Here is a 26,342-nt window from a genome sequence, read left to right on the forward strand (position 1 = left end):
AATATTTATATATTTTTATATTCATATATAATATTTTTTATATTCATATATAATATTTATATATTTTATATTCATATATAATATTTTTATAATCATATATAATATTTATATACAACCAGAGGAGTCGTCCCTGATGGACAGCAGAGAGAATGCAGACTTCTCTTTAAAGAACCGGAGGTTTGATTCCTGATCTGAACGTGTTAACGATGACCTCACCTCTCTGATCCTTCATGTATTGATCTACAGAGTATAAGTATATGAATGATGTATAAAGTACCTCACAGAGTACTTGTTGTCTGTCTGCAGACGATCGTCCGTGGTAGTTTCATCGGTCATGGAGACTACATCTCCCAGGTGATCTCTGAGATGAGCCGTCTGTCCGTCACCGGCTCCAACTCTCTGCGCCGCAGCAGTCCGTCAGCACGGAAACGAGCACGCTCACTGGGCCGACTGGGAGAACTGGTGGACGAGGAGTCATACCAGTACCAGCAGCTCGATCGCCACGGCGACGAGGTCGACAGGAAGACGGGCGGGAACTCCACCTACTGGCAGGACCGAATCCGACAGGTACGCAGCGAGAATGGTCTGCAGAGAGCCAAGTCCACCTGTGAGGTGAGGGCTCCGGCTGAGGCCACGCCCCCCACACCTGGGACGCTGCAGAGGACAGGTGTGACCCCGCAGAGGACAGGTGTGACCCCGCAGAGGACAGGGGTCGGGAGTCAGCAGGTGTGGCGGGTTTGAGCGGTGGACAGTACGCCCGCAGTGAGGGGGTGGGCTAGACAGAGGCCAGCTTCCTGTTACAACCACCTGCAGACTGTGGAGCCCAGCAGAGCTCACCTGAGACTGAGACCAGACGTCAGTCACCTGCCTGACCTGCTGTCCTCCTCCAGAGAAACTCCCAGAAGGCCTCACTCCACCTACGACCAAGGTGAGAAATGATGTCATCTAAAGGAGACGTTCTGTACATTTTAATTTGAAACTTTAAAAGTTATAAATAAAGTTTTCTGAGGTGGAAGTTTGTGTATCGATAGAAGCAGAATGACGAAACAAACTACAAACAGCTGGTTAGCTTAGCTTAGCATAAAAAACTGAAACATATTATATTGTCCGAACAGTGAATATCAACTACAAACAGCTGGTTAGCTTAGCTTGGCATAAAGACTGGAAACAGATTCTATTGTCTGAAAGCTGAATATCAAGCTACAAACAGCTGGTTGGCTTAGCTTAACATAGAAACAGGAAACACTCGTCACATAAAGGACGGACTAAAGGTCTCTGTTCTCCTCCCCAGTTATCCTCCCCCCTTGCTGCCCCCCCAACAGCACCAGCAGTCCCATCATCACGGGTCGACCTCAGCGCTTGCTCCGCCCCTCTCCCTCCTTGCTCCGCCCCTCTCCCTCCTTCCTCCCATCACCCTCCTCGCTCCGCCCATCACCCTCCCGCTCCGCCCCTCCTCCAGCTTCAACATCAGTCCACCTAAAACACTGCCCCCCCATAGCCAGCCCCGCCCCTCCCCCAGCACCTGATGGGGTGAATGTGACCCATGAGCAGTTCAAGGCGGCGCTGCAGATGGTGGTGGACCCAGGGGACCCGAGGAACACTCTGGAGAACTTTGTGAAGATCGGTGAAGGTTCTACAGGTGTGGTCTGCATCGCCAGAGAGAGAGCGGCGGCAGACAGGTAGCAGTGAAGATGATGGACGTAGAGAAAGTAGGAAGCAGCAACGTAGGGAGGGCTGCTCTTGTGTAAAGAACGAGGTACCAATACGTAAGTAGAGTAAAGTAGAGTAGGGTAGAGTAGGGTAGGGTAGGGTAGAGTAGAGTAGGGTAGGGTAGGGTAGAGTAAAGTAGGGTAGGGTAGGGTAGAGTAGAGTAGAGTAGGGTAGGGGGTAGGGTAGAGTAGAGTAGGATAGGGTAGAGTAGAGTAGAGTAGGGTAGGGTAGGGTAGGGTAGAGTAGGGTAGAGTAGGGTAGAGGGTGGGAGTAGGGTAGGGTAGGGTAGGGTAGGGTAGGGGGGTAGAGAGAGAGGGGTGGGGTAGGTAGGGTAGAGAGAAGGGTGGGGTGGGGGGTAGGTAGGGAGTAGGGTAGGGTAGGGTAGAGTAGGGTAGGGTAGAGTGGGAGGAGTAGGGTGGGAGTAGAGTAGGGTAGGGTAGGGTAGAGGGTAGAGTAGAGTAGGGTGGGGGTAGAGGGTGAGGGGTAGAGTAGGGTGGGGTAGAGTAGGGTAGGGTAGAGTAGAGAGTAGGGTAGAGTGGGGGAGTAGGGTAGAGTAGGGTAGGGGGGTAGAGTGGAGTGGGCAGAGTAGAGTAGTAGAGTAGGGTAGGGTAGGGTAGAGTAGGGTAGGGTAAAAAAGTAAAATATAAATAGAATTAAATAAATTCAATTCACGTTATTGAAATATATAGACTTCATTAATAGAAAATAAAATAAAGTAAAGTGAAGGTAAAGATGTAATAGAACGATAAGTGAAGGTTCCGTGGTTCTCAGGTGGTGATCATGAGGGACTACGGCACCATAACGTGGTGCAGATGTTCAGCAGCGCTCTGGTGGAGGAGGAACTCTGGGTAATCATGGAGTACCTGCAGGGTGGTGCTCTCACAAACATCGTCAGTGAAACCAGGTGAGCATGTTGATGTACTTATACTGCAGTGGAGGAAGGATTCAGAGAGTACTAAAGTACAAGTACATGGACTGCGCCCTAAAGTACATGGACTGTGTACTAAGGTACACAGACGGAGTACTAAAGTACAAGAACATGGACCGTGTTCTAAAGTACACTTACTGTGTACTAAAGTACATGGACTGCGTACTTAACTGAATGGACTGTGTCCTAAAGTACTTTGATGTGTACTACAGTACTCTGTGGTGTAATACAGTACTCTGATGTGTCCTACAGTACTCTGATGTGTACTCTGTCGTGTACTACAGTACTCTGTGGTGTACTCTGTGGTGTACTACAGTACTCTGTGGTGTACTCTGTCGTGTACTACAGTACTCTGTGGTGTACTACAGTACTCTGTGGTGTAATACAGTACTCTGATGTGTCCTACAGTACTCTGATGTGTACTCTGTCGTGTCCTACAGTACTCTGATGTGTACTCTGTCGTGTACTACAGTACTCTGTGGTGTACTCTGTGGTGTACTACAGTACTCTGTGGTGTACTCTGTCGTGTACTACAGTACTCTGTGTTTTCCTCCAGGCTGAACGAGGAGCAGACAGCCACCGTGTGTGAAAGCGTTCTTCAGGCTCTGACTTATCTTCACTCTCAGGGAGTCGTTCACCGAGACATCAAGAGTGACTCCATACTGCTGAGTGTGGACGGGAAGGTAAGACAAGCAGGCAGACAAGCAGACAGACAGACAGACAGACAGAGAGACAGACAGAGAGAGGAACAGACAGACAGTTTATATATATATATATACACATCATTCACAGCTTGTTTGGGTAGCTTAGCATGTAGCTTAGCATGGGGCAGCTGTGGCACATGAGGAAGAGCACTCGTCCCCGAAACCACAAGGTTGGTGGTTCAAATCCCTCTACAGTCAACATGCCGAGGTGTCCTTGAGCTCCCGGGCGCTTCTTAGCAGCCCACTGCTCCTCCAGGATGGTTAAATGCAGAGAATTGTAATTTCCCCATTGTGGGACTAATAAAGGATTGGTTATTGTTATTATGTAGCTTAGCATGTAGCTTAGCATGTAGCTAGCCCCAGTACAACTCACAGATGACCACTGAGTCCAGAAACAGACTCACCAACCAGCTGAAAGTGACAGGAAGTGATTAACTGCAAAAACAACAAAGACAACACCTGAATCTTCTTCTTCTTCTTCTTCTTCTTCTTCTTCTTCTTCTTTTCTTCCTCTACTTTATTCCTCTTCCTCTTCTTCCTCTTCTTCTTCTTCTTTATTCCTCTTCTTCTTCTTCTTCCTCTTCTTCCTCTTCTTCTTCTTTTCTCCTTCTTCCTCTTCTGCAGGTAAAACTGTCAGACTTTGGTTTCTGCGCTCAGATCAGCAGAGACGTCCCGAGGAGGAGTTCTCTGGTGGGGACTCCGTACTGGATGGCTCCTGAAGTGATCTCTAAAACCCCGTACGGTACCGAGGTACAGGTACCCTCTGAAGACCCCACATGAGAACCTGGTCCAGTATCTGTGTGGACAGGTGAACTCTGACAGCTTCCTGTGTCCCTCAGGTGGACATCTGGTCTCTGGGCATCATGGTGGTGGAGATGGTGGACGGAGAGCCGCCATATTTCAGCGACACGCCCATCACCGCGATGAAGAAGCTGAGAGACGAAGAACCGCCGAGCGTGAAGAATCTCCACAGGGTCAGACACACACACACACACACGCATACACATCTTCACTACAAAGGGAGGACACAAGGACAGAACATGCGTTGTGAGGACCAGCCTCTCTGATAGAGGGATCAATATAAATGTCACAATAAATGAGTAGAGACTAAATCATAATCCATCACAATAAAGTAATTAAACTTTTAAACATAAACTAGTCATAAAAACATGCATTATGGGGACCAGCTAACGAGACGCTTTCACGTCGTTAACATTTAGTGAACGTTGGTTCAGGAGCAGAGATGCTAAGTGGCTAACCAGTGAGCAGGTGGTTGTGGGCGGTTGTTGATGATGTCACTCTCTGTGTCTCAGGTGTCTCCGGTGTTGAAAGACTTCCTGGGCTGCATGCTGACCCGTGACACGCAGCAGCGCTCGACCGCCGCCGACCTGCTGGAACACCTGTTCCTCCTGCAGGCCGGACCACCACACTGCCTGGTGCCCCTGGTGGAGCAGCACCGCAAACGCATGTCACTCTGCTGAGCCCGAGGCACACCTGAGACACACACCTGAGACACACCTCTGAGACACACACCTGAGACATGTGGGACTCACCTGAGAACACCTGAGACACATGTGGGACTCACCTGAGAACACCTGAGACACATGTGGGACTCACCTGAGAACACCTGAGACACATGTGGGACTCACCTGAGAACACCTGAGACACATGTGGGACTCTCACCTGAGACACATGTGGGACTCACCTGAGACACATGTGGGACTCACCTGAGACACCAGTCCAGTTCAGTCCAGTTCAGTCCAGTTCCGTTGGTTTGTGAGGAACAGGAAGCAGAACCCTGGAGAGTTTCATTAAAGGAGATTTATCTTAAAGACCAAACGGAGGCCAGCAGGTCCTCCTTTGTATCCAATCAGGTCCAACATGTACCTGGTTCTATTCAGCCCACCTACTCCTGGATCAACACACCTCCTTCAACACATTGTGGTCCCAAAGAGTTTAGGAAACCCGGACGGGTTTTGGATCACTTACTACACATCAGCTGTTTCTTCTCCTCTGTACGTTTCTTTATTTTCCACCTTTCTGCTACAGTTATTAAGACAAAGAACTACAAGAGAACGTCTTTTCTGACCTTTGACCCTTTAAGACCTTAAAATGTGTTTTTGTCCTGAAACAGACTCATTTTCCCAGAATGCTCTTGTGTTGACGTTAAATTATGAAAATAAAGTTCTTTGCACACGTTTCTTTCATAAAATACAAACATTAATAAAACTGATGATATTTGTTATCAAGTTTATTTTACTGTTTACTTTGTAGAGGGAATGACCTTTGACCTTCAGAGACCAAGTGTGTCTCTAATGAACAAACTCCACCCATCTGGCACATACAGTGATGTAAAACAAACACGCACGCACACACACACACACACACACACACACACACACACATCATCTGCTGCTATTTGAACGACTGTGTGAACAGAAACTTCGTCTTCATCACTTTTAACACTTTAAACAAATAAAATCTGCTGGTTTCAAACAAAAGAAGAAGAATTAACAGCATTTACAATAAAACATTTATCTTTGCAATGTAAAATAATAACCAAAATAAATAATAATTCAAATAAAGATTTTGTTTTTTAGATAAATCTGTTTAAATATGTGAAACCTAAGATTTCACATATTTCATCAACATGAAGCGTTTAAAAAAAACTTGATCAAATAAAACAAAGATTAACGATACTATAAATTAATAAATCATATAATATGAAGTTCAAACAGTTTTCATGGGATTCTCTTTAATAAACTTACAAAAGATTTTATGATCAGAGTGAATCAACCAGATCCGACTGTAAAAATCTAAAACAAATAATTCTGATATAATAACTCATAGTTTTTAATCATTTCCTAGAAATTAACTAAGCTGTGAACTCTTTCTGGAAGGTTTCCTTTAGTTCTCTGTTTCCACATCTTACCTCTAAAGAATATTTATTTACAGTGGAGAACATCAGAAATGTGACAAACATGGAGGTCTGGTTCATGAAGATTAAAACTCTCTGGTTTCTATTTGTGTCCGATGAGTTCAGACTTCAGAGATAAAGAGACACAAACACTTCAGTCAGAACCACTGAAGAGGTTCCACATGTGGGATGTTTGGAGCCTTTTAGAGATCTGCTGTTAAATTAAATTAAATTAAATTAAATTAATGAAATGAAATTACTGTGTGATACTAATATAGACAAATATTGGTCTGCTCATCATTACAGTCGGAGGTTAATTAATGTTGGATGTTGTAGTTAAAGACAGAAACGGAAACAAGGAAACTTCAGCACAATAACTAACTTTTAAAATAAAGTTTTGTGAGTTTTTAATGTTGAAGAAACCGCTGGAATGATTTTCTTTACAGATTTAAATATGCATTGATCAAAATGATCAGAAATATATCATAAGCTGACAACCAAAGAGCTTCCTGATAATATTTGTCAAACTGTCAAAAAATAAGATTTGAATAAAGAATAAAATCATTAAGTTCTTCTTAGATCAACCACTGTTACTTCCATTTTCCTTTATTTCAATGATTAATAAATCTTTTCTGGATCTACTTTCTCAGCCAAACAGAACCAGATATGAAGGATTGTTTAAATATAAGCAGTGACCAATAAAGTAAAATTGAAATGGGCCTCAAACAGCAGTAGATTAATGATACCACTGCAGAGTAAACTGAAGATGAGCTGCAGTAGAAGTCTAAATGGAGAGGTGTCCGGAGTCTCTATCAGCGACCAGATAAGAAAAGAATCCGTCCTTTTCCTAAAATGGACTCTAACAGCCAAAGGTCCTGACTCTGCCCTCATGGGTTCCTCTCTTCATTCTCTCAGCAGTTATTTCCTAATTTGGTGCTCAGGGCGTCTTTATAAAGGTCCGCTCTGCATCAGAGACACAAACACTTCTTCCTTCTTCTTGGATCGACCTCTCTTCTGACGGCCGTGAACCTCGCCGCTGCACCATGGGTGACGCTCTGATGGCCGAGTTCGGGAAGGCGGCTCCTTTCTTGAGGAAGTCAGACAAGGAGCGCCTGGAAGCCCAGACCAGAGCGTTCGACATCAAGACAGAGTGCTTCGTGGTGGACGATAAAGTGGAATATATGAAGGGACAGATCCAGAGCAAAGACGGAGGAATGGTGACGGTGAAGAAGGAGGATGGAACAACGGTAACCGCGAAGGAGCTTGACGTCCACCCCCAGAACCCGCCAAAGTTTGATAAGATTGAAGATATGGCGATGTTCACGTTCCTCCATGAGCCCGCCGTGCTGTTTAACCTCAAAGAGCGCTACGCCGCCTGGATGATCTACACCTACTCTGGGCTCTTCTGCGTCACCGTCAACCCCTACAAGTGGCTTCCTGTCTACGATTCAGAGGTGGTGTCAGCTTACAGGGGAAGAAGAGGACCGAGGCTCCTCCTCACATCTTCTCCATCTCTGATAACGCCTACCAGTACATGCTGACTGACCGGGAGAACCAGTCCGTCCTCATCACCGGAGAATCCGGAGCCGGGAAGACTGTGAACACCAAGAGGGTCATCCAGTACTTTGCCAGCATCGCGGCAGTCAGCGGAGCCAAAAGAGACCCTAGCAAGGGGACCCTGGAGGACCAGATCATCCAGGCCAACCCCGCGCTGGAGGCTTTCGGCAATGCCAAAACGCTGAGAAACGACAACTCGTCTCGCTTTGGAAAATTCATCCGAATTCACTTCGGTACGAGCGGGAAGCTGTCGTCTGCTGACGTCGAGACGTACCTGCTGGAGAAGTCACGGTGCACCTTCCAGCTCAAGGCTGAGAGGAACTACCACATCTTCTACCAGATCCTGTCCAATCAGAAGCCAGAGCTGCTGGACATGCTGCTGATCACCAACAACCCCTACGACTACTCCTACATCTCCCAAGGAGAGGTGACGGTCGCCTCCATCAATGACTCGGATGAGCTGCTGGCCACCGACAGCGCCTTCGATGTGCTCGGCTTCACCCCAGAGGAGAAGATGGGCATCTATAAAATGACAGGAGCCATCATGCACTATGGCAACATGAGGTTCAAACAGAAGCAGCGTGAGGAGCAGGCGGAGCCGGACGGGACGGAGGCTGCTGATAAATCGGCTTACCTGATGGGGCTGAACTCTGCCGACCTCATCAAGGGGCTGTGTCATCCCAGAGTCAAGGTCGGAAATGAATATGTCACCAAAGGCCAAAGTGTGGACCAAGTCTACTACTCCCTCGGGGCTCTGGCTAAGTCAGTGTATGAAAAGATGTTCAACTGGATGGTGGTGAGGATCAACCACTCCCTGGACACAAAACAGCACCGTCAGTACTTCATAGGAGTTCTGGATATCGCTGGATTCGAGATCTTTGATTACAACACTTTTGAGCAGCTGTGCATCAACTACACCAACGAGAAACTGCAACAGTTTTTCAACCATCACATGTTCGTTCTGGAACAAGAAGAGTACAAGAAAGAAGGCATTGATTGGGAGTTCATTGACTTTGGGATGGACTTACAAGCTTGTATTGACCTCATTGAGAAGCCGCTGGGCATCCTGTCCATTCTGGAGGAGGAATGCATGTTTCCCAAAGCCAGTGACCAGACCTTCAAGTCCAAGCTCTATGACAATCACCTGGGAAAGAACAAGATGTTTGAGAAGCCGAGGGCTGCAAAGGGGAAAGCAGAGGCTCATTTTGCCCTGGTTCACTATGCCGGCACGGTGGACTACAACATCAGCAACTGGTTGGTCAAAAATAAAGACCCCTGAATGAAACTGTGATTGGTCTTTACCAGAAATCATCTGTGAAGCTGCTCAGTCTGCTGTTTTCAAGCTTTTCAGGAACTGATGGCGGGGACAAAGCAAGCGGCAAAGGAGCCAAGAAGAAAGGTTCCTCGTTCCAGACTGTGTCGGCACTTCACAGGGAAAACCTGAACAAGCTGATGAACAACCTGAAAACCACACATCCCCACTTCGTCCGCTGTCTGATTCCTAATGAGAAGAAAACTCCAGGGGCCATGGATAACTGCCTGGTGATGCACCAGCTGCGCTGTAACGGTGTCCTGGAAGGCATCAGGATCTGCAGGAAGGGTTTCCCAAACAGGGTGCTCTATGGCGACTTCAAACAACGGTACAGGATTCTGAATGCCTCCGCCATCCCTGAAGGCCAGTTCATTGACTGCAAAAAGAGTGCAGAGAAGCTGCTGGGATCACTGGACATCGACCACACTCAGTACCGGTTTGGTCACACCAAGGTCTTCTTCAAAGCCGGTCTGTTGGGGACACTGGAGGAGATGCGTGATGAGCAACTCTCTCGAATCATCACCCGGATCCAGGCTAATGCCCGGGCAATCCTTATGAGGGAAGAGTTTTCAAAGCTAGTGGAACGCAGAGATGCCCTGACGGTCATCCAGTGGAACCTTCGCTCTTTCTGGGTGTAAAAAACTGGCCCTGGATGAAGCTCTTCTTCAAGATCAAACCACTGCTGAAGAGCGCCGAGTCTGAGAAGGAGATGGCCAACATGAAGGACGAGTTCAACAAGCTGAAAGAAGCTCTGGAGAAATCAGAAACAAGACGGAAAGAACTAGAGGAGAAAATCGTGACTCTTCTCCAAGAGAAGAACGATCTGACTCTTCACATTCAATCTGAACAGGATACACTGACAGACGCCGAAGAACGCTGTGAACAGCTTATAAAGAGCAAGATTCAGCTGGAGGCCAAGCAGAAAGAGATGACAGAGAGACTGGAAGATGAGGAGGAGATGAATGCTGATCTCACAGCTAAGAAACGGAAGCTTGAGGACGAATGCTCAGAGTTGAAGAAAGATATAGATGATCTGGAGCTGACTTTGGCAAAGGTCGAGAAAGAGAAACACGCCACAGAGAACAAGGTGAAAAACCTGACGGAGGAGATGGCTTCCCAGGACGAAAACATCATGAAGCTCACCAAAGAGAAGAAGGCACTACAGGAGGCTCACCAGCAGACACTGGATGACCTTCAGAGTGAAGAAGACAAAGCCAATAGCTTAACCAAAGCCAAAGTTAAGTTGGAGCAACAGGTGGATGATCTGGAGGGCTCGTTGGAGCAGGAGAAGAAACTCAGGATGGACCTCGAGCGCTCAAAGAGGAAGTTCGAAGGAGACCTGAAACTGACTCAGGAGAGTTTGATGGACGTAGAAAACGATAAGCAACAGCTGGAGGAGAAACTCAAAAAAAAAAAGATTTTGAGATTGTCCAAATAAATTCAAGACTAGAAGACGAGCAGGTTGCTTCAGTTCAGCTCCAGAAGAAGCTGAAAGAAAACCAAGCGAGAATCGAGGAGCTGGAAGAGGAGCTGGATGCTGAGCGGGCCGCCCGGGCCAAAGTTGAGAAGCAGCGATCCGATCTTTCCCGCGAGCTGGAGGACATCAGCGAGCGCCTGGAGGAGGCGGGTGGAGCAACCTCAGCACAGGTGGAGATGAACAAAAAGAGAGATGCTGAGTTTCAGAAGCTGCGTAGGGAGCTCGAGGAATCAACGCTCCAACACGAAGCCACGGCTGCCGCCCTGAGGAAGAAACACGCCGACAGCGTCGCTGAACTGGGCGAACAGATCGACAACCTGCAGCGGGTGAAGCAGAAGCTGGAGAAGGAAAAGAGCGAGCTGAAGCTGGAGCTGGATGACTTGTCTTCTAACATGGAGAGTGTAGTGAAGGCCAAGTCAAACATTGAGAAGATGTGCCGTACAATGGAAGACAACATGAACGAGTACAAGAGCAGATATGAGGAGTGTCAGCGCTCCGTCAATGACCTCACTACCCAGAGGGCCAAGCTGCTCACGGAGAACGGGGAGTTTGGCCGTCAGCTGGAGGAGAAGGAGTGTCTGATTTCACAGCTGACCAGAGGGAAGAACTCATACAACCAGCAGGTAGAAGATCTACGCAGACAGCTGGAGGAGGAAGTGAAGGCAAAGAACGCCCTCGCCCACGCCGTGCAATCTGCTCGCCACGACTGTGACCTGCTCCGAGAGCAGTTTGAAGAGGAGCAGGAGGCCAAGGCTGAGCTGCAGAGAGCTCTGTCCAAATCCAACACCGAGGTCTCAGCATGGAGGACCAAATACGAAACAGATGGAATCCAGCGAACAGAGGAACTGGAGGAAGCAAAGAAGAAGCTGGTTCAAAGACTGCAGGAAGCCGAGGAGGCCACAGAGGCAGTGAATGCAAAGTGTTCATCCCTCGAGAAGACCAAGCACCGCCTCCAAAATGAAATCGAAGACCTGATGCTGGACCTTGAGAAATCCAATGCAGCGTCTGCAGTCCTGGACAAGAAGCAAAGGGCCTTTGACAAAGTCATGGCAGAGTGGAAGCAAAAGTTTGAGGAGTCGCAATGTGAGCTGGAGGCCTCCCAAAAGGAATCTCGGTCTCTGAGCACTGAACTCTTCAAACTGAGGAACGCCTATGAGGAGTCTGTGGATCAACTTGAGACCATGAAGAGAGAGAACAAGAACCTCCAAGAGGAGATTTCCGACCTCAGTGACCAGCTGGGGGAAGGCGGCAGGAGTGCTCATGAGCTGGAGAAGATTCGGAAGCAGCTGGAGCAGGAAAAGGCTGAGCTCCAGTCAGCACTGGAGGAGGCAGAAGGTTCTCTGGAGCACGAAGAGAGCAAGATCCTCCGAACCCAGCTGGAGTTCAACCAGGTGAAGGCCGACATGGAGCGCAAGTTGGCTGAGAAAGACGAGGAAATGGAGCAAGCAAAGAGGAACTACCAGCGGATGCTCGAGTCGCTTCAGTCTTCGCTGGAGTCTGAAACCAGGAGCCGCAATGAGGCCCTGAGGGTCAAGAAGAAGATGGAAGGCGACCTCAACGAGATGGAGATCCAGCTCAGCCAAGCCAACAGGCAGGCCGCCGACGCCCAGAAGCAGCTCAAGAGCCTCCAGGCGTTCCTGAAGGACTCTCAGCTGCAGCTGGACGACGCACAGCATGGAAACGACGACCTGAGAGAGAACATTGCTCTCCTGGAGCGCAGGAATAACCTGATCCAGGCCGAGCTGGAGGACCTGAGGGCCGGCCTTGAGCAGACGGAACGAAGTCGCAAACTGGCCGAACAGGAGCTGACGGAGGCGACGGAGCGGATGCAGCTCCTTCACTCCCAGAACACCAGCCTGATCAACCAGAAGAAGAAGCACGAAGCAGACCTCATGCAGATGCAGAACGAGATGGAGGAGGCCATACAGGAGAACCGCAACGCTGAGGAGAAGGCCAAGAAGGCCATCACGGATGCAGCCATGATGGCCGAGGAGCTGAAGAAGGAGCAGGACACCAGCGCCCATCTGGAGCGCATGAAGAAGAACATGGAGCAGACCATCAAAGACCTGCAGCACCGCCTGGACGAGGCCGAGCAGATCGCCATGAAGGGCGGCAAGAAGCAGCTCCAGAAACTGGAGTCCCGCATCAAAGACCTGGAGAACGAGCTGGAGGCGGAGCAGAGAAGGGGAGCAGAGTCCATCAAGGGGGTCCGCAAGTACGAACGCCGCATCAAGGAGCTCACCTACCAGACCGAGGAGGACCGCAAGAACATGGCCCGCATCCAGGACCTGGTGGACAAGCTTCAGCTGAAGGTCAAGTTGTACAAACGTGCAGCCGAGGAGGCGGAGGAGGGAGCAAACACCAACCTGGCCAAACTACGCAAGCTGCAGCACGAGCTGGAGGAGGCGGAGGAGAGGGCCGACATCGCCGAGTCTCAGGTGAACAAGCTGAGGGCGAAGACCCGGGACGGATCCTCCAAGAAGAACCTGGATGAGTGAGGAGAACCTCAGAGCCCAGCAGCACAGGTGTGTGAGGTCATCAACAAGAAAGAACACAGAACTAAAGACAGGAGGTCACATGATGATCAGGTTTCATCATGTGACCTCCTCTCTTCAGTCACATGATGAAACCTGAGCCTTTACATTTGTTATTTGATTATAGCAGCTGGTCCACACACACAACGCTGTGAAGAGATAAAGATAAGAGGTTTTTTATTGTCATTGTAGTGATACAACGAAATTCCGTTTGGTAGTCTGAAGTCAGTAAACCATCAAAAATACTAAACGTTATACTTTTACTTTGTTATAGTATTTTATAGTGTTTTTATTTCTCCATAAAAACACACAATTCAAATGATAAGGAAATAAAAGATTGTATTTTTATTGATTAAAACAGATCTATTCATTATTAGTATTAATGAGTATTATAATCTTAGAGCTAGGAAGTTAAACATCCCATATTATATTATATTTATCTTTATATTATATTATATTATATTATATTTATCTTTATATTATATTATATTATTCAGGTTGTCTCTTCTCCTAATAGTAAGTGAATGTGTTTTGATTGACAGGTGATCCTGATCCTGTGTGACTCGAGCTACTGAAGAGGAACCACGGAGGAGCCAACAGGAAAATGTATATATATATATGTATATATATATATATATATATATATATATATATATATATATATATATATATATATATATGTATATATATATATATATATATATATATATATATATATATGTATATATATATATATATATATATATATATATATACATATATATATATATATATATATATATATATGTATATATACATATATATATATATATATATATATATATATATATATATATATATATATATATATATATATATATATATATATATATATATATATATATATATATATATATATATATATATATATATATATATATATATATATATATATATACAGTATAATATATGTATATAATGAATCAGAATATATAATATATATATATATATATATATATATATATGTATATATACATATACATATGTGTATATATATATGTATATACATATATATATATACATATATATGTATATATATGTATATATATAAATATATACAGTAAAACTCTGAACTGTGATTTAATGAATCAGAATATTATAAAACGTGATGAATATGAACTTATTGATCTGTTTGTTCCGTCCTGTCTTTTCAACATAAAACTCGTTGATGGACCTTCAGATCTCATCGTCTCTTTGTTTGCTCATTAGCTTCAGAGAGGAGACGTCCACTGACTAAGTGTCCTCTTCCTGTCTCCTTGTGTCCTCTTCCTGTCTCCTTGTGTCCTCTTCCTGTCTCCTTGTGTCCTCTTCCTGTCCTCTTCCTGTCTCCTTGTGTCCTCTTCCTGTCTCCTTGTGTCCTCTTCCTGTCTCCTTGTGTCCTCTTCCTGTCTCCTTGTGTCCTCTTCCTGTCTCCTTGTGTCCTTTGGGAGACGAGCAGCAAATATATGTTCATATAAGTTCAGCAATAGAAATATAAAAACACCATCAATCTGCTTTCATCGGTCCACACGACGTGTCCAACATTTACTAATGAGGATTGATTGATTGATTGATTGATTGATTGATTGATTGATTGATTGATTGATTGACTGATCTCGGTCCCTTTAGTCCACTCATTACATTAATTAAATTAATTATTGTCTTTTCAAAATAAACTTCCGTCTTCACATAAAGTTAACTTTAAGTTAAATGTTATTTTCATGAGCTGTCTTCTCATAACGCAGTAAAACGTACGTACAGAATATGAGAATATTTAAAATATATCGTTCTTAAACGTGTTGTAATAAATCAAAAATGTCCATTAAATATTAGCACATTTATTCATTCATATGGAACATTTCCAATATTAAATAATTCATTTTGTTTGGAAAGATGTGATGAACCTGACAGCTGTTTTCCAGGTTTCTGAGAAATTCCAAAATAAAAGCGATGTTTATGAACTGTCCATTAAATTACATTAAATAACATTAAATAATATTAAATAACATTAAATAACATTAAATAACATTAAATAACATTAAATCACATTAAATAACAATAAATAACATTAAATAATATTAAATCACATTAAATCACATTAAATAACATTAAATAACATTAAATAACATTAAATAACATTAAATCACATTAAATCACATTAAATAACATTAAATAATATTAAATAACAATAAATAACATTAAATAACAATAAATAACATTAAATAACATTAAATCACATTAAATCACATTAAATAACATTAAATAATATTAAATAACAATAAATAACATTAAATAACATTAAATAACATTAAATTACATTAAATAACAATAAATAACAGTAAATAATATTAAATAACATTCAATTACATTAAAGTACATTAAATAATATTAAATAATATTAAATTACATTCAATAACATTAAATAATATTAAATTACATTAAATAACATTCAATGATATATTAAATATACTTTAAGTTTTCATCTTAAAGTAAAAAACAAACATTTGGAGCTAAAAAGTGTTTTCAATACTAAACACGAGGCTTTTATTCTGAAGACCAGATGAGTCCAGATGAGTCCAGATGAGGAGGACCGGAGGACCGGAGGACGGGACCGGGACTCTGCGCTGCTCTCCGGCTGAGACTGACCTCAGACATTCAGGACCCGGATCAGTGTCCTCCAGACGGTCCAGACGGTCCTGACCCGGTCCAGACGGTCCAGACCCGGTCCTGACCAGACGGTCCTGACCCGGTCCAGACGGTCCTGACCCGGTCCTGACCCGGTCCTGACCATGCGGGACGCAGCGGACCGGAGGCTCGTTCGGCTCGGTACCGTGCTGGTCTACCTGCTGTCCGTGTCCCTGTCCGCCGGGCTGCTGGGGGTCTACTACGGCCTCCTCTGGAGACCCGGACCGGACCGGACCTCCACCCCACCGGACCGACCGGACCTCCACCGGGACCGGACCGGGACCCCACCGGACCCGGACCGACCCGGACCCCCTCGGACATGAGCAGGTGTGTGACTGACGGGTCCGGGTCGGAGGGAGACCCTCCCGGGGCCCGGCAGACCTCCGGACCGGACCGGACCCCCACCGAGCCCCCTCTGTGACCGCGGAGGACCCGTCCAACCTGCCGACACACACCCGGACCCGGACCCGGACCCGGACCCGGACCAGCTCAGGGACGGGTACTGGTGACCCTTTCAAAATAAAATGAGACTTTATGTATCATGTGAATCCAGCATAGAGATGAGTTCTGTTACGTTCACCAGAGTCTCAGACCAGGACCAGGACCAGACCAGGACCAGACCAGGACCAGTCCCAGACCAGACCAGGACCAGGACCCCCCAGTATAGACCAGTATAGACCAGTATAGACCAGTATAGACCAGATAGACCAGTATAGATCAGTATAGATCAGTATAGATCAGTATAGATCAGTATAGATCAGTATAGATCAGTATAGATCAGTAATAGTATTGATCAGTATAGATCAGTATAGATCAGTATAGATCAGTATAGATCAGTATAGTTCAGTATAGATCAGTATAGATCAGTATTGATCAGTATAGATCAGTATAGATCAGTATTGATCAGTATAGATCAGTATAGATCAGTATAGATCAGTATAGATCAGTATAGATCAGTATGTTCAGTATTGATCAGTATAGATCAGTATAGATCAGTATAGATCAGTATAGATCAGTATAGATCAGTATAGTTCAGTATAGATCAGTATAGATCAGTATAGATCAGTATAGTTCAGTATAGATCAGTATAGATCAGTATAGATCAGTATAGATCAGTATAGATCAGTATTGATCATGTGATGACCATGTTAATATTTAAAGGAACAGTTTTAGTCAAAGCTCTTACTCTGAAATGTAACTCTAAAGCAGAAGAAGTGAATAAAACCTTTTAGATCCAGTAAAGAAGGTGTGAGAGTTTGTGACCGTGTGGAGTTCAGGGACTGTCTGTGAATCTCAACGCAGGAAGGAAGAGACTCATTACAGCAGTTTGTTTACTTCACACCCTGATGAGAAGTAAACAAACTGCCCAACATTTCAAAATAAAAGGTGAAAAGATGAACTAATGATACATTTGCACAGGTTAGTAGTGTAGTAACTAGCTTGATGTCAAAGGATGAAGGAAGACGTCCAGGTCCGCTGATGCAGTTTCAACTATTTCTTTATTGAATCAGTGCATCAGAAGTCATCCCCACAGACGTCCATCCTTCAGGCTGGACTGACAGTGCTGTGAAAAACTATTTGCCCCTTCCTGATTTTTTTTGTTTTGCATATTTGTCAAACTTAAATGTTTCAGATCATCAAACAAATTTAAATATTTAAATATTAGACAAAGATAACCCAAGTAAAGCGTCTGCTAAATGACTGTAATGTAATGTAATGTAATGTAATGTAAATACAAAATGCAGTTTTTAAATGATGATTTCATTTATTAAGGGAGAAAAGCTATCCAAACCTACCTGCCCCTATGTGAAAAAGTAATTGCCCCTAAACCTAATAAACGGCTTGTTTGAGGTCCTGCCACAGCATCTCAATCGGATTTAAGTCCGGACTTTGACTAGGCCTCTCCAAAACCTTCATCTTGGTTTTTTTTGAGCCATTCAGAGGTGGACTTGCTGGTGTGTTTCGGATCATTGTCCTGCTGCATAACCCAAGTGGCTTGAGTTTGAGGTCACGAACTGATGGCAGGACATCCTCCTTCAGGATTTCCTGTAGAGAGCAGAATTCATGGTTCCATCAATTATGGCGAGTCGTCCAGGTCCTGAAGCTGCAAAGCAGCCCCAGACGTCACACTACCAGCACCATGTTTGACTGTTGGTAGGATGTTGGTTTTATGAAATGCTGGGTTAGTTTTACGCCAGATGTAACGGGACGCACACCTTCAAAAAGTTCAACTTTTGTCTGGTCAGTCCACAAAAGTCTTGGGGATCATCAAGATGTTTTTTGGCAAATGTGAGACGAGCCTTTGTGTTCTTTGGTCGGCAGTGGCGTTCGCCTTGGAACTCTCCCATGGATGCCATTTTTGCCCGGTCTCTTTCTTATTGTTGAATCATGAACACTGACCTTACCTGAGGCCAGTGAGGCCTGCAGCTCTTTAGATGTTGTTCTGGGGTCTTTATGACCTCCTGGATGAGTCGTCGATGGGCTCATGGAGTCATTTTGGTCGGCGGCCTCCTGGGAAGCTTCACCACTGTTCCAAGTCTTCTCCATTTGTGGATAATGGCTCTCACCGTGGTTCGCTGGAGTCCCAAAGCCTTAGAAATGGCTTTGTAACCCTTTCCAGACTGATACATGCCAATTACTTTGTTTCTCATCTGTTCTTGAATTTCTTTAGATCGGCATGATGTGTTGCTTTTTGAGATCTTTAGCCTGCTTCACTTTGTCAGACAGGTTCTGTTTAAGTGATTTCTTGATTCAACAGGTCTGGCAGTAATCAGGCCTGGGTGTAGCTAGTGAAATTTAACTCAGCTTTCCAAAAAACGTGGTTAATCACAGTTCATTCATGATTTATCAAGGGGGATAATTACTTTTTCACATAGGGGCAGGTAGGTTTGGATAGCTTTTCTCCCTTAATAAATGAAATCATCATTTAAAAACTGCATTTTGTATTTACTCAGGTTATCTTTGTCTAATATTAAAATTTGTTTGATGATCGGAAACATTTAAGTGTGACAAATATGCAAAACAATAAGAAACCAGGAAGGGGCAAATACTTTTTCACAGCACTGTATGTCTGTGTTGTGCATCCCTTCAATGTGCACAAAGGCAAAACACATGTTGAGCAGTAAATACATCATTCAGACACCTTGAAACTTACACTTTTTGAAATATGTTCCTGAGTAGCTGGACTCTTCGTCTGTGTAAACATCACTATAAACAAGGTTGTCATCCCATACGTTGGTCATGAGGTCATTATCAGGGCAGCTCTTAAGAACCCTGACTGGTCAACATCACACAGCATGCAACAACTTCATGGCCTCATTACAACAAGGTATAGCAGAATATGATAAAATACACTACAGTTGCTACAGGTACATTTTATTGTGGAGAGTCAAACTGATGACTGACGGACTACGTCGTGGACCACATCCTACGTGGTTCAGCAGGACCTCTGGACCGAAATGTAACTCTAAAGCAGAAGAAGTGAATAAAACCTTTTAGATCCAGTAAAGAAGGTGTGAGAGTTTGTGATCGTGTGGAGTTCAGGGACTGTCTGTGAATCTCAACGCAGGAAGGAAGAGACTCATTACAGCAGTTTGTTTACTTCACACCCTGATGAGAAGTAAACAAACTGCCCAACATTTCAAAATAAAAGGTGAAAAGATGAACTAAAGAAATGATACATTTGCACATTTTAGTTGCTACAGGTACATTTTATTGTGGAGAGTCAAACTGATGACTGACGGACTACGTCGTGGACCACATCCTAAGTGGTTCAGCAGGACCTCTGGACCGGTTTCTGGGTTCAGGACCTGGACCCGGTGGTCTCCTCCTACATGGGGAAGACCAGGAAGCCGCTGAAGGTGCTGAGTCTGGTCTGGTCGAAGATGCTCTGCTGGGCCCAGAGGGTGACGGACAGCCGGTCCCCGGCCTCCAGGACCAGCGCCATGCCGTTGGACGCGCTGCCGTGGACGCCCCTGGTGTCGTAGATGGCGAACATGTTCATCCCGTTCTTCATCAGCGCTGCGTTCAGGGACCCCGATTCTCCAACGCAGCCGGTGAAGTGTATGTGGTAGAGTCCCTTGACGGGCACCGTGAAGACGCCTGTAATGGAGAGTCAGCGTCAGGACCCAGGAGACAGACAGACATCAAACTGTGTGACAGGTGAGTCCTACCTGTGTTGTTGTCGTAGGCGCTGCCGATGTTTGTCGTCACCTTCTTGAACTGCAGCGTGGTGTCGGCGTCAAACGGGCCCTGATGGGTCCACTGCTCAACGTCGACGAGGGCCGCCGAGAACGCCACCTGAGCTTTAGCTGCAGACCCAGTGAACTGAACTGAACATGCTAACACATGCTAAGACATGCTAACGCACGCTGACACATTCTAACCCGTTCTAACACACATGCTAAGACATGCTAACCCATGCTAATCCATTCTAACACATGCTAACCCATGCTAATCCATTCTAACACATGCTAACCCATGCTAACCAATGCAGATGACAACAAACTCCCTCCTCTTTCTAGGACCGAGGTAACGTGAGCCGCTGACTGTAAACGCCATGGCGACGCGGTTCTCGTCTCAGGCGTCTTCCATCCCATAATAACCCACATTAGAAACACATTGCCATGGTTTCGGCGTGTTCCTACTGACCTCTCTCTTCTTCTCGCTCCAGTTTGTCCACTCTGGCCATCAGCCGCTGCATCAGGACTGTCATGTCTTCTTCTTCTGTTTTCTCCGGGTTATCAAAGAACCCTGAGAAACCCGGGCTCTGAGCCCCGACTGCAGCAAAGACCAGCACCAGGACCAGGACCCATCTGGAGACCATGTTGTCTGTTGTTCTGAAAGCTCTGGACTGAAGACACAACCAACTCCAAATATATTGAACTTTAAAATGGACTTTTACCTGAACAACATGTTTGTTTGTTCTTTCATCAAACACAAAATGATTGATTCACCTCTCTGGTTCCTCTGAGGACAAAGTCAGACTAAACATTAATCCACCAGAGAGCTGCAGCTTAAAAACCTTTAAATCAGATCAGGAGATAAATACATGGAGGTCCATCAGCTGAACCAGGTTTCTGGGTCATTGTAATCTCCTACTCTGATTTATTGACATTTATTTTTAACCCGGCAGGCTTTAAAAAGATTTATGTATTTTTGTCCCCAAAGGAGACTTTGTTAAAACACCACAACCAGGAGGAACCAGGTAGAACCAGGAGGAACCAGGTAGAACCAGCTACCACTGGTGGTTAGAACAACTTGACGTCAGTCAAATGTTCCTCTCACCTGTGAGGAAGAGCTCATTTAGTTCAGAGGACCAGAACGGCGTATGTGAGGGCAGACAGGTGAGACAGGTGTACCAGGTGAACCATCATTGAAGAAACATCGTCTCAAGTTAACGGTTTGTAAAACAATTTAACTCTCAGGTGATGTGAACACGCCAGGTGAGCAGGTGAGTCCCTCCAAAATAAAACACTCAGAGCAAAAAATAACAATGACAATAATAATAAATAATAATAATAACACCAGGAGGAAACAGGTTTGTTCTCAAACAGAACTTGACTTGGTTTATTAGGAGCTTCAGAGTGAACATGAGTGAAAAGCTGCAGAACCTGCAGAACCATGAAGACGAGGAACAGCTGATGACATCACTAAAGTGACCTTTGACCTTTAACGGGAACTTCATCACCAGACAAGAAGATATGTTCCATCAGTCCAACAGCAGAACTTCATCACGGTTTGAAACTGGTTCCAGTCAGAACTGAACCGGAGGAGGAACGTCTGAACTGGTACAGACTGGTTCTGTGATCTAGTTTAAACATTAATCTATAAACCTCCTACTGGTTCTGATCTGGTTCTGAATGCGTTTGTTGGTCAAAGTGCCCTTCGATCAAACTGGTTTCTACTGATCACAGAGTTGGGTCTGAACTGGACCTTAACCATTAAGATGTTGGTCTGTTGGGTCTGAACTGGACCTTAACCATTAAGGGGTTGGCCTGTTGGGTCCGAACTGGACCTTAACCATTAAGATGTTGGTCTGTTGGGTCTGAACTGGGGGGTTTAAGACGGTTCATTCTGGTTCTGGAATAACTGGGTCTTTCTGACGGTTAGTTCTGAAGTGGTTTCAGCCGGTTCAGTTCTGGTTAAGAACAGTCTGATGAATCTGAACAGAGAATACGTTTTATTAAAAGTATTTCCATTGTTTTGTTAAATCATTTATCCTGATTATAGATCTTATCAATGATCTTAACTGTCAGGTGGTTCTTTTGTTGGTGGGTTCTGGTTGTTATGACCCAGAATGTGAGCAGCAGCAGGACGGACCGGCCGTCTGCGCGTGTTTACCCCTCTGTGGTTGTGTGTTGGGGTGGAAGTAAAAACATGGACATAGCGGTCTTGGCGTTGGCTCATCACTAGTTCCTGTCCATCTAAAAAGGGTTTTGTCCACTTTAACTGGTTCTTGTTCTGAAGGGGTTTCTGGGGGTTTGAAATGTCCGGTCCGGTTCCAGCTGGTTCAGTTTGAGTCCTCCGTCTCTTCAGAGTCACTCAGGTTTGTGAACATTTGTGGTTTTGTGAAGCAAACAGAAAACAGCAGTGAAAAACATCTTTACATGAATCATAAGGCAACAGACTCATCACAGAGGAACCTACGAGAACCGAGGACCTTTTCAAACCAGACCGGGTTCTGATCTCAGTACAGGGTTTGGTTCCTTTCACTCAGGAAACATTTAAAACCAACCAAGAGGCTTTAGGCCGAGTTGCTTAGAGGTTTCTGAAAACACAGGAAGAAGGAAACAAACTACGTTTGTAGTCCGAGTCAGACCCTGATTTGGAGTTCGGATCTCCAGATTATTTTTTTGCTGAACTAAGACCACTTCCTGTTACGGGTCTGTGTGGTGGTTTTGATCGATCCAGAAGTGGATCAAACCGAGGAGGAAAACCAACCAGACTCAGAACGCAGGTTTGAAAAGGCCCCTTAAGTCCAAACGGTCCGGCTCAGTGGTTCCTACGAGCTGACCTCTAGTGTTTCCACAGTCGGACCTCCATCCCCCAGCATGCACCACTGTGAAGAGGACAGAGGATGCACTGCCACTAGTGTTCACCACCGTCACAGTAAAGGCACCGAGCACAGCGAACACAGTTAACGACAGGCGATCAATAACTGAAGGAAGCAGTGTGATCAATAACTAGTGATCAATGATAGTGATCAATAACTAGTGATCAATGATAGTGATCAATAACTAGTGATCAATGATAGTGATCAATAACTAGTGATCAATCAATGATAGTGATCAATAACTAGTGATCAATAACAATAGTGATCAATAACTAGTGATCAATAACTAGTGATCAATCAATGATAGTGATCAATAACTAGTGATCAATGATAGTGATCAATAACTAGTGATCAATCAATGATAGTGATCAATAACTAGTGATCAATGATAGTGATCAATAACTAGTGATCAATGATAGTGATCAATAACTAGTGATCAATGATAGTGATCAATAACTAGTGATCAATGATAGTGATCAATAACTAGAACATGAAGAACGTCTTCTCTGGCGCTCCATGTGGACGTCTTAAACAAACACAAGTGTTCGATTGGTTCCCTGACGAAGCGCCGGCTCTGATTGGTTCAGAGCTCACTCTGTGAGAAACAGTCACAAAGAAGGAAACATGAAAGTCCAGAAGATGAAGTCCATCTGAAAACTCCACTTTGGTGCCTCCTAGTGCTAAAACAGAGTGTTGATTAACGGGTCAGTTACAGAACATTAGTCAACTATTAACTATTGGGTGACTGGTTCCGACTCGTCCAATCACAGCGTCTCTAGATTTACTTCTTTGGGTTTTTGGACTTTAAGAACCATTTCAGACTCTGAAAACAAGCATAATGTAAAGATCATCCTGAATATAAACCCCCAGCTCCTTCATAAATATTAATACTTATATACATCTCGTTAGCTGGTTAGCTAGTTAGCGGGTTAGCTACTAGCTAGAAGTAGATTCAGGCTTTTACCAGAAAGAATAACCTCATGAACCTGATTGAAAGCTGTGAAGCTGCAGACACATCTGGGTCATAACGGAGCGACCAATAATGAGCCACGCTGCTCGCAGTGTGAACGCCTGCTTCGGTTATGCATATATATGTTAAAAGTGCAGATTGTCTTTTTGGTGTTCAAGTGCATTCGTTTGTTCTCACATTTATGGCTTTCTTTAGGACCAGACTGACGGTGGTTCCTATAGTCTCTTGGTGTGCTTGGAGTTATAGTGGCTCCTCATGTCTTTACGGAGACGGAACTTCTCTCCGCAGACGCCGCAGATGTACAGGTGGACGTCCATGTGTTTCTCCAACTGCTCTCCGCCGGGGAAGATCTGGAAGCACACCTGGCAGATGGTTTCCCCGGCCGACAGGTGTGAGATCATGTGGCGGACGTGGTCGTGTTTGAGGAAGGTTCCCTGGTCGCAGACCGGGCAGACGTAGCGCGCCATGCCTTTGTGCATGTCGGTGTGCAGCCGGAGCTGCCGCTCACGCAGGAACTGCTTCCCGCAGGTCTGACAAGTGAACTGCTTCTCCTTGGTGTGGACGGTGTAGTGCTCACGCAGGTGGCAGCGCTGGTAGAAACCTTTGCCGCAGATGCTGCAGAAGTGTTTGCGTCGGTGGTCCAGCTCGCCGGCCTCCCCCAGCAGCGCCGGGCGGAACAGCTCCTGGTCGTGGCAGGACAAGGCGTGCTCCAGCGCCAAGCTCTCGTTCTGGAACAGCATGCCGCAGTGAGGGCAGGCCAGGTCGGTGGCCTCCAGCAGGCCCTCCTCCATCCCCTGCGGCTCCTCCAGCAGCGACGTCTCGTCCTCCCCGTGGGAGTCCGACTCGCCACCTTGGGATTCGCCACAGCGTTCCGCGTGCTCCTGGAGCTGGCGGCCTTTAATCAGCACCTGGCCACACCTACCACAGGCACAGATGTGACCCATGTGGTTGGACAGGTAGTGGGCCGACTTGTCCTCGTCCGTCAGCAGAGCACCGCACAGTTCACAGGGGGCGCAGTCGGCCTCCTGCTTCTCCTCTTTGACCTTACGGAGCTTGGCAGGGATCCCTGATTCTTCACTGCTGGACATGTGGCCTTCAAAGGGCTCGCTGCTGTGTTCCAGACCCGAGACGCCGGGCTCCGGGTCGTGATCTGATCCAGCTTTCTCCCTCTGCAGTTCTTTACGCATGGCGTCGCTGAAACGTGCTCTACAGTCTCTGTTGCCGCGGTCACCGACCCGGACCACCTCTATCTCAGGGAATACGCCTTCTTCCGGTTCCCTCTTGATGGAGATGATCCTGGTCATCCCGGGCTCGCCGTCCGTCCCGCTGGCCGCTGACCTGATGGCGAGCTCGGAGTCGGCCTTGGCTTCGGGCCACTCATCCTCACCTTTACAGATGACCCTGTGTTCCTCTGTGCTCTCGGAGGCGGAGCTCTCGGCTTTGCTGGAGTCGTTGTCCCCTTCGGCGTTGCCTCTCGGCTGGTGAAAGGCCTTCCGGTTGGTGCAGGTCAGGATGTGTTCGATTAAAAGTTTCTCGCAGCTGAAGACAAAGCCGCAGTCGTCGCAGGTGTAAGTACGGCCGAATCGAGGACGGTCTTTGAGCGCAGAACTCCTGCCACTGGGCCTCTTTCTCAAGTCGCACGGCTGATCGACTAGTCTGTCCACCACAGGAGGAGCCGCTATCAGAGGAGTCACCACCTCCTCCGCCGCCGCCGCTGGTCTGCTGATGCTCGCTGGGACATCCGGGCGCCCGGCGGTGCTGCTGGCTGCTTTTGGTAAATGCTCCGCCTCCGGTGCAGCGGGCCTCTGCTGCTCGTACATCCGGACTCCAAACATCATCTTCCCGCCGGTGAGACCGGTGGAGGAACTGGACGCGGTGGAGGCTGAAGACGACGGGGTGAGGTTGGAGCTCCTGATGTCCCTGAGATCCTCCAGCGAGTCGGGGATGTAGTACATCTGCAGGTACGCCATGGAGGCCTTGAGCTCCTCGAACTCGTAGCTCCCCACCACGATACGACCCAGGTACATGAGCTGCAGGATGAGGTCGAAGCACTCGGCGCTGATCTGCATGTTGCTGAGGTCCAGACGCCCCGCCCCCTGCTGGTCCCGAATGAACATCATCCGGAAGTAGGAGCTGCAGGCCGCCAGCACAGCCTTGTGCGCCCGGAAGTAGATGTCTCCGATGGCGATGAGGCAGTCGCACAGGAAGCCCCACTCCCGCTGGTTGTTGAGCTGCTGGAGGACGTGATCGCTGTGGCTCGGCCTCGCCATCGCCCTGCAGACAACAGAGGAGTCATTAGACGGCCGCATTCCATTCTGCTCTGAGGTCTCCTGAGTGTTTAGTGAGGTGAGACGGATTATTAGAACATTAGTTTAACTCTCCTCCTGCTTCATCTGTTTCAATGTGTCGTTGCTCGTTCTTTCTGAACTTAGGTCTGTTTTCTAACCAACATTAGATTGTATTGGACCTGAAGGTG

The 26,342-nt window shown here is 46.1% G+C and overlaps 1 protein-coding gene and 2 pseudogenes across 1 annotated transcript in view; 2 read left to right on the forward strand and 1 right to left on the reverse strand.

The window, feature by feature from the left end:
- The first annotated feature begins 306 nt into the window (after nucleotides 1-306).
- Nucleotides 307-4,867, forward strand: LOC129114818 (serine/threonine-protein kinase PAK 6-like; annotated as a pseudogene).
- A 2,435-nt stretch (nucleotides 4,868-7,302) lies between these two features.
- Nucleotides 7,303-23,237, forward strand: LOC129114815 (myosin-6-like; annotated as a pseudogene).
- Nucleotides 23,238-23,561: 324 nt separating this feature from the next.
- LOC129114816 (zinc finger and BTB domain-containing protein 1-like) overlaps nucleotides 23,562-26,342 on the reverse strand; it is a 4,161-nt gene continuing 1,380 nt past the window's right edge. The window contains exon 2 of the mRNA XM_054626725.1: nucleotides 23,562-26,140. Within this exon, the coding sequence (XP_054482700.1) occupies nucleotides 24,082-26,136 (2,055 nt within the window). The 5' untranslated portion in view covers nucleotides 26,137-26,140 and the 3' untranslated portion in view covers nucleotides 23,562-24,081. The remainder of the gene's footprint in view (nucleotides 26,141-26,342) is intronic.

The sequence above is a fragment of the Anoplopoma fimbria genome, unplaced genomic scaffold (genome assembly GCF_027596085.1).
Source record: "Anoplopoma fimbria isolate UVic2021 breed Golden Eagle Sablefish unplaced genomic scaffold, Afim_UVic_2022 Un_contig_10394_pilon_pilon, whole genome shotgun sequence".
Classification (NCBI taxonomy): domain Eukaryota; kingdom Metazoa; phylum Chordata; class Actinopteri; order Perciformes; family Anoplopomatidae; genus Anoplopoma; species Anoplopoma fimbria.